The sequence below is a fragment of the Sycon ciliatum genome, chromosome 1, assembly GCF_964019385.1.
Source record: "Sycon ciliatum chromosome 1, ocSycCili1.1, whole genome shotgun sequence".
Classification (NCBI taxonomy): Eukaryota; Metazoa; Porifera; class Calcarea; order Leucosolenida; family Sycettidae; genus Sycon; species Sycon ciliatum.
This window is the reverse complement of record NC_088643.1, coordinates 45,832,873-45,842,269: the sequence shown is the minus strand read 5'-3', so window position 1 is coordinate 45,842,269 and position 9,397 is coordinate 45,832,873. Positions and strand designations below refer to the sequence as shown.

The window sequence follows — 9,397 nt, the reverse complement described above, 5'->3', positions numbered from 1 at the left end:
CCCGGATCACGTTTTGCTTGCATCCCCCCCCCCCCCCCCCCCCTGACGGAGAACCAGAACAGCTTTCTTTCCTTCAAAACCATCGTGATATTGTATATAACACTTGCCACGACATGGGGGTAAGACCATTGGAAACAACAGAGCTCCGGATCCTCTTTGTACATGCTCATGTACATGCACGGCTGTTAGTCCGTTAGTCGATCAGAGTCACAGCAAGAGTCCAGGCACCAAAACAAGCCTCCTCAAACCGAAGCAACGACAGGCGTGAGGTGCGAGGAGCATGCGCATGACACACTCCCTGCATTCCTAGCTGGCACCAGGGTAAAAAAAAAATTTTTTATTGCACACACACATGCACACACACATGCACACATGCACACACACACACACACACACACACACACACACACACACACACACACACATGCACACACACACACACACACACACACACACACACACACACACACACACACACACTCAGAGACACACACACACATACCGACACACGCGGGCAGGCAGGCCACACAGCGATGTACAGACGGGGACTCCGAGAGAATGATCGAAAGAACCAGCAAATGAAATGCGACAGACAGCGTGCACAGCGTCTGGGTATGGCGTACGGAGCACTAGAAATCCCACAGTCATGATCAAGACACACTGTGTGGGTAGTGTGATGAAACTAGTTACGGCAATACAATAAAGGAAGACGGGGCTAAAATCAAGAAGACGCCTTGAGCAATGGCCAACTACTGATAACACTGGTTACTGCAAGATAATGAGGAGATACGGGGTTAAAGATACGGGTTAAAGTAAAAAAAAAAGACGAAACGCACAAGGCAAGTATAAGCCTATGAGTAAAAATCTAGAGAATAGACTTGGCGGCTGAGAATATGTAGCCGGTACACCAACTTAGGAATAGGTCTCAACATGGAAAGAAAGAGAGAAAATAAGCACAATCATATTATAGTCCGAGACTTCCTGTACATACTAGTCCAGTGGTGAGAGAGAGGACAAGGGGCTCCACATCAACACCAAACACACTATGGGAGAAAGCATCGCGTCACAGCACAATGGAAAGTAAAGATTGTATACGCAGCGTTAACAAAACAAAACACAGACAGCCATGGCACAATGAAATAAAGGGAGCCCATGGCTAGTAGAAAGATAAACTACGAGACACTAACAAACGAAACGTCAACACCAGCGAATGTGCTCCACAACATGGGGGATGTGGTGTCAAATCTCGAATTTAAACAGCGCGTCCTTGTCAATGCTAACGACTTCTTTCAGGTTAGAGCGAGGCGCAGCGTTTTCCTGCGGAAAATAGGAGCTGATCCTCTGAAACAGCTGTTAGTGGTGACGACAACAGCATATGAATAGAGAAAGGAAACAAGAAGAAAGGGAAACAGGGAGTATGTAGGATTGAGCTTGCAGGCATATCTTGATACAACTAGCTGCCAAGACACACATGCACCTGATGAAAGATACACAGTTAGACTGTAAGAGTATTGTCCGTCCATCACGGCAGCAGCAGGAGAAGCAGTAGGAAAGCCAGTGACACTAGTTTGCTAACTGGCTAATGGATGTCAGTAGCCTTGGAGGAGCACTGCCAAGGTAAAGACCCACCCAAGTTGCGGCCTGATTCGGAGTACAGATGTTCCTGTACCAGTTTGCATTGTGTGTTTGAGCTAACAAGCCCAAACAACCAGGCAATACAGAACGGACAGAACGGACGCAGTTGCTGTACGCAAGGCGTGTGAAGTAAAGGAGGTTGACGTACGTCAGGAAGAAAGAGAGTTGCTTCATCACCAACACTACCACCCAGTAATACAAAGTGTTCTGCTCTCTCCTGTCAATGGTGTTGTCTCCTTCCACATCTGCCTCACTACACCCAACTCCTACTACAGCGGATCAAGAGCGCTGCCAGTACACACCAATGACGGCAAGCGTAGTTTCTGAGTCAGATGAAGAATTGCAGGTAACACACACCTCCACAATTGCTTGAGACTCCCTGCTGAAAATGCAGCCATGCAGCACTCCAAATTAGAACTGCCAGTGGTACAGTGCACTAGACAAGCATAGTTGCAACAGCAAGACGGCACAAGTCAAACATGGCTTCAACAGCAACAACTCACCTTTTTACGATAATAAATCAAGCTGGTCGGAGAACTGGAGTCGTCTTGATCCACACCGCTTCTCGTATCATGCGCCACTTGAAACACTTCATTGCAAAGCGAATGGAGCTACAAACAAAGGGCAACACGCAAACTCAGAACATACATGATACAGTCTATGACTGTTGTCGTTGTGCAGAAGAAAACAGTTAAACACTACACATGCCACATGAAGACTATGTGGACTAAATACGGTGGTCAAGCTAGGACAATGTTTCACTTAATGTCGTGGCTGGATGAAGTTGTCGGCTGTATACCGTCAGAAAGTTAAATGAGCGTGAGCCAAAGGGAAAAAAGAACAGATCAACCTGCGAATTACAGACGTCAGGCAGGCAGTTGTGCGTGCAGGAGGCACCAAACTTTTCCACAGCTGACACTTTTCCGCAGCTGACGATGATGTTGGTATTGCTAAGTAAAACAATCAGCTCTTTACCACCCAGTTCAACGCCATTATGAGAGAAAGACATGGGTTAACGTTAGCTGGCTAGAATTGACCGGTCAAATCCGGCCAAATCGACGGTTGCTATTTCGCCTAGCAGCCATGGTTTCCACCATACACCTCCAATACCATCTCTGTCAGCTCTAGAGCCACCACTGCCATCGCTGCCATCAAGTGAGTCTCCACTACCCTCGAATTTCAGATGCTAAGAGTATCTGCTGACGGCCTAGGAACGTTTCAAAACGCACTAAACGCAACGCAGTGCTGGAGCTACAGCCTAGTGCTGCTACACTGCATGCATGAGAGGATGCAACATCTCTAGTTGAGCAACAGCACCTTTGTCAACACTATTGGCTAAATTCAAACAACGCCAAGGAAATGTCCAACACGTAAGATCCGGAATAATCACTTGTAGTCAACATCACTCTCAGAAAGAACAAGGTGAATGGATTCTAAATACGTTAATAGTGACCGTCGGCTAGTGCAACGGAGATAGAAACGCACAACTTGTCACAACTCACCTCTTCACGCTCTTCCTCCACGGTCTTATCTACAAACGATCCAACATCACTCTACAAGACAGCACAAATCACAAAATGATCACAAACCAAACGCTCATGATATCAGAGTCCAAAGGCCAAGTTGTTCTCCAACCCGCGATGCCGATAGCGCCATCGCACATATTCTCAGCATATACCGTGTACAATGTACCATGTATACGCCCGCCGCAAGAGAAGCACCTAAATCTGCAAATGCACTGGACGTGCACCAACATATTTTCTCCTATAGCAACGATAGCGGACAAGATCCGAATGAGACAGATCAAGACTAGCGCCAGATAATTGCCCAATGAATCGGCCAGCAATGCACACCTGGCACATACAGTATTGGCACGTACAAACCGCGTACGGTAATACGATGTGAGTGGACCGCAAGGACATTGCGTTCTTTTCATACTCCACAACACTTGGAGCACTATCACTTGAGCTCGCAAACAGCTCGTGCATGTGCATGCGTTTTCACCATCTGTACTACTGTAGTTCCTTAGCGCTGGGACCGAAGTATGCACGGTTTCAATTTGCATCCGTTCTCATTCCTTTCCTGGTAATTCTTTCAAGTACCAAATGCACGGTAGGTCAGCTCAAGCTGTCTTCTACTTCAAGTAGTACGATATATACAGCCTACAATCCAGCTACGCTTCAGTTTAATCAGCATTTCCACGTTTGTCATTGCTGTGACTTAAGTCTGCTCTCCCGACTCTAGAAACAACGCTCACGACAAAAGTTCTGCATTGTCCACTTGCTTGTCCAAAAAAAGCCACGTTCGTTACTGCCTTAGCTGCTTACAACTAAACGAGCACGCCCAGCAAAACACAAGGACTCATTTTGAAACATGGGCATCAGTGTCTGCTCCAGTGCCCGGGCAGCGACCCGGTTGAAGGGTACTCGGACCATTTCGAAGAAAAAAAAAGAACACCGTGTCACTTGTGACTTGGTTGGGAGAGTACATGTCGCGTACATTTTTTGCACTTCAAGCAGGTACAGTTCAGCTTTTTTTTGTTACCGAGTGGTGTTGCTGTTTTGCTGGATGCTGTTGAGTTGTAACGCATTCTGGCGCTCATGATGAAGCCACAGGCAAAGAAGAAGCATGTGCATTCATTCCGTCATTCCTCAACTTTTTTTAATTTTAATTTTTACGAAAACTCAAAGACATGTTTTAGCCGATCGAGGGCCCCTCTCATTTTTCCCGCCTGTCAACAAGCTGACGACTTTCACAATGTTGAGTCGTATCTGTGCTGCTTTTGGATAGTAAATTTGTCGCCGCCGACCTGTGGACAGCATTACCTGTATTGTTCTCCTGTGTGTTATTAAAGCCGGGTTGACAGGGTTGAGCTAGGTATGTATGTGTGGCTGGCTCGGTTGACAGGGTTGAGCTAGGTACACACGAATCCGGCTCTGACCCGGTCGCAAGAGTTGCACCAGGTACACACATACCCTGTTGGTTTGAACTCCTAGACTAGATCCTGAGCATGACAAATTCAGTAGAAACACACCAACAGAAGTCTACTGCTGGTCTACTTCCCTACTACCCTAAGTGATAACCTAGGCCAGTGAATAGTGTGGAACAAAAACCTCTTGCCTATACACATGCACCAGTAGCCCTCTCCTACAAACATGTACCAATAACCCTCTCCTACACACATGTACCAATAACCCTCTCCTACACACATGTACCAATAACCCTCTCCAACACACATGTACCAATAACCCTCTCCTGCACACATGTACCAACAACCCTCTCCTACACACATGTACCAATAACCCTCTCCTACACACATGTACCAATAACCCTCTCCAACACACATGTACCAACAACCCTCTCCAACACACATGTACCAATAACCCTCTCCAACACACATGTACCAATAACCCTCTCCAACACACATGTACCAATAACCCTCTCCAACACATATGTACCAATAACCCTCTCCTACACACATGTACCAACAACCCTCTCCTACACACATGTACCAACAACCCTCAGCTACACACATGTGCCAAAACCGTGCACACAACATATGTGCATGCACCACCATCCATCCACACAAAAACACCATATGTAGTCAACATACCTGAAGATAGCGTATTGCTGCGGGCAGATCGCTTGAGGCAAGGTGAAGACACCTGCAAGAGTACATAACACCCCAGACAAAGTACATACTATAAGTTACCATAGTTCCGCGCATATAAGCCCATGGGCTAATATACGAAATAATGCATTTTCCGGGAAAAAAAATCAGTAATAATGGTTCGTTTTTTAGCCCTGGGCCTATATTCGAATTTTGAAGGCAGCTGGCACGCGAAAAAGTACAAGTCCGTGCGCGGTTGTCCGCTTATGGGGTATTCACACGACAGGCACTTGCACGTTTTACAGGGAGTGACGTACGAGAAAAGTGACTGTGTGGATTCACACAGCTGCACTCGACGACAGGCACGTTTGCATTTTTGAATGCTTCACCGACCAGTAGCCATGGGTATTTCAAATTTTCAAAAAACACATACGATAATTATCATGCTAAGAGCTGCGTAAAAAATCAAGTCTTGTTTCGCGCTTTTTGGTGTAAATGTACTCGTGCACGCCACGATTATCGTGAAAGTGGGCCCCCAGCTCGCTTTCACTTTTCAGCCACTTTCAGGCACTTTGCTCGTTCACAGGTAAAATACCATAGCAACTTTCTGGTGCACGTGGATTTGCCTGTCGTGTGAATACCCCATTACCGTAGGTACCGGTACTGGTAATGTAGTCTGCACTGACATGCTGTACTATCGGTCAAGAGTCCATGGGGGTCAAGCGCGTTTGGTACTTTTGAGTACAGGAATGGAGACGACAAGACTTTTTGCGCTTCCTCTACTGTTAAAAAAAATGATGGTGGTGGTGGTGAGAAGGAGAGCTCTGTGCCAGAACTTTGCAGCCTAGAGAGCGTGTGTGGGCAGGCGTGTGTTTACCGCCATATTGCCAGGTGTGTCTTTACCACCATATGTATCAACCATAAGTACAGCTGCAGTGGTGTCTTCAACTTCGTTCTAGCCGCTGTTCGGAGTTTGGTAGTTTCCAGTTTCGAGTTGGAAGACAAGAATGCCACGTCGGAAAAGTTCGTCTGTGGAAGCGAAGCTTCGAGCCATCGACCGGCTCCGTGAGCTTGATGAGAATTATTCTGCTGCTTCACGCGAGCTGAATGTCGACAGGAAATGCCTGCGCAGGTGGAACGCTCAGAGAGAGGAGCTTCGTAAATTCGAGACACGGAGTAAAAAGAAGGGCAACACGAAGCGACGGAGGCGACGTGTAAATTACAAGAAGCTCTCCAAGTTCCCCGACATTGAAGAGTGTTTGCTGGAATGGGTAACGCAGCAACGAGGTGATGGCGTGGCTGTTCATGGCACTGCAATCCAGACCAAAGCGCGTGAGTTGAAGGAGCAAATATACCCTGACGAGGGAGTCGATTTCCAAGCGTCCAGGGGCTGGCTTTCCCGATTTCTGCGTCGTTCTGGCCTTGTCACTCGACAAGTGACAACTGTCGGTCAGCAGCCGCCTGCAAATGCTGCAACGGTGGCAGAAACATTCATGGCATCAGTTCAAGAATTGATCGCTGACGAAAAATACGAGTTGAACGCAATAGGAAACATGGATGAAACGCCCATGTGGTTCGACCTACCGTCCACAACGACATATGATTTCCAAGGCATTCGTACTGTCCGCTCCCGTACAACAGGCCACGAGAAACTACGTTTCACTGTGGTTCTAACTGCCCTGAGCAATGGAACGAAGCTCAAGCCGATGCTAATTTTCAAAGGTCTCAAGAAAGTTCCCAAGGTGAAATTTCCTACTGAGTGTGTCGTGACAGTGGCGAAGGGTGGCTCCATGACCACTGAGCTGATGAAGACATGGATCAGCAAGGTGTGGCAGACAAGGCCAAATTCGATATTTCGTCAGCCCGCCGTGTTGGTAATGGATCGCCACGCAAGTCACACGCACGAGATCACAACGCAGGCGCTGGAGATGACCCACAACACCAATGTTGTGCTCATCCCTGGTGACATGACCCCGTTTCGCCAGCCCTGCGATGTGACTTGGAACAAGCCAATAAAAAGCCGGATGCGCACAAAGTGGAATGAATGGCTGGTGGATGGCGAGAAGGAGTTCACTCGTTCAGGTCGCAGGCGGAGAGCGCGATATGACACGGTTGCTGAGTGGGTTGTGGAGTGCTGGAGAGACATCCCACGGGAGATGATCATGGCCTCGTTCAACCAGTGTGGTATCGTCTCAAGTGATGTTTCCCTCCACACTCAGCTGCGTGAGCTGATCGAAACACGGGAGGTGCCCAACGAGAAGGTGGACACAGATGAGGATGACAGTGACAGCTCAAGCGGCAGTGATGGCAGCAACACTGATGACAGCGACAGTGATGCTAGTGACGGCGCAGATGATGAGGTCTGAGAATTGGCATGTGTCGAGTCGGCATACTGCACTGCTGAAAATTCAACACTAGTTTTGTCTTTTTCAATTTCCTTTTTTTTAACCCTCCACTTTCTTGTTTTCTGGTTCATCAACAAGAACAGCTCTGCACCGGTATTGTGAAAAATACACTTGACAAACAGGTCCGTGACGGTGTTTTGGTCTGTTTATTAGCCCACGGGCCTACAAACGGAGGTGGGTTTATATCCGGATATAGGCCCGTGGGCTTATATGCGCGGAACTACGGTAAGCCTAAAACATGCAGTTTGCTCAATACATACCCGCATGCATGCACGCACCCCCCCCCCCCCCCCCCCCCCCGTACACACACACGCACGGGGAGATAATCACTCCACAGGAATAACGACTGACCGTAGCTTGCGGATATCTAGTATAGCTCGGCGGAGGATAGCTGCATGCGTAGGTCTTTCGATCTGAAGAGAAAGACAAACACAGACAAATGACTAGCCTGAGTTCCTGCTACAGATAGATAACAGTTTTGAACGTCCCCGGCGAGAATAAATCAGTAATTATAAACACCTAGTTTCTACGAAACCACTGCACAAATACTAAGTAGACGAAACAACAAGCATGGGAAAATCCGAGAGACATGAGTGGAGTAACCATGCACCCACGGTACTTGCTCATGCCTTGTTTAGCCACCACAGCATGCACACATAGCATGCATACACAGTATGCACCCACAGTAAACATCACAGCCAGATCATTGAACATGACCAGCACACACCAAGACAGAGCACAATGCAACTATTGATCATCACCAAAGACACTCACAAGTGCCAACACTGTACGACAGCCATGCAGTAGCAACACTACTAAGGAGTAGAACTAAAGACAACTGAACAATACGGACAGGCACAACACAGACTGACACTCCACACAGTATTTGCTTTGATTTACCGTCAGTCGCCAGAGATCGTCGAGCCTTTCTCTACCATTCTGGTGACAGTCATGGCCGCCAAACACAAAGTGAGCCTGTATCAGAGAACAGAACACAAGGCCATGGCTTGAATGTGCAACTAGAAAGCCACCGTACAATGCTTCCCATGCAATCTGTAAGCTGCTGCAGAACTTTGACACCAGCTGTACAGCTACGGCCCGAATATGGCCGCTAGATTTCTACCCCACAGGAAGCCACGGATCGCAGAGAATGGTTACTGCTCAACGCTGCACCCAGTTTCAGCAAGAGCGCCCCAGGGCAGCATACCGGATCCAGCGGTCTTTCTCATGTACAAGTCAGGAGCTTGTTCTTGGTCACATTCGCTGACGACACCACTGTATACACCTGCCTTGGATTTGAGGAGATTGCCCAGCACAGCACAGCACAGCACAGCACAGCTTGCAAGACTCCCAGGGTGCACTCCATGGCTGCTGTAAGACCCGGCGGAAAAAGGTTCGAACCAAGAAAGTCGCAGCTATTGAGGATTACCACTCAGAGGAGCTGATGACCGGGTCACCAACCCTACTTCAAAGCATAGCACCGAGGACCACCCAGTCAATGTGCACATGAGCTCCTAGTGCCCCCTACTAACAAATACCCATACACTGACCTTGGACTTGGGGTCGTACACAAAGCTGTGCATGCTTCGGATTTGAGGCCATCCACCTGACTCCGAAGTACGGGGTCCGGGATCTTGCACGTCGCTTATCCAGCTCCTGTAGAAATTGGAAGAAGAAAAAAAAAGTTGTTCACAGGACCGTAGGCCAACACATGACAGAATTCGGACCTCCAAAGGTGCTTGTTTCT

At 48.0% G+C, this 9,397-nt stretch overlaps 1 protein-coding gene across 2 annotated transcripts in view; it reads right to left on the bottom strand.

Moving 5' to 3' along the window:
- Positions 1–536: 536 nt before the first annotated feature.
- LOC135828618 (muskelin-like) overlaps positions 537–9,397 on the bottom strand; it is a 42,069-nt gene continuing 33,208 nt past the window's right edge. For both annotated transcript variants that reach the window (XM_065341043.1, XM_065341046.1), the window contains exons 20-26: positions 9,201–9,306; positions 8,551–8,625; positions 8,002–8,063; positions 5,249–5,300; positions 3,138–3,188; positions 2,139–2,246; positions 537–1,350 (exon numbers count right to left, since the gene is read on the bottom strand). In XM_065341043.1, the coding sequence (XP_065197115.1) occupies positions 1,240–1,350; positions 2,139–2,246; positions 3,138–3,188; positions 5,249–5,300; positions 8,002–8,063; positions 8,551–8,625; positions 9,201–9,306 (565 nt within the window). In that variant the 3' untranslated portion in view covers positions 537–1,239. The remainder of the gene's footprint in view (positions 1,351–2,138; positions 2,247–3,137; positions 3,189–5,248; positions 5,301–8,001; positions 8,064–8,550; positions 8,626–9,200; positions 9,307–9,397) is intronic.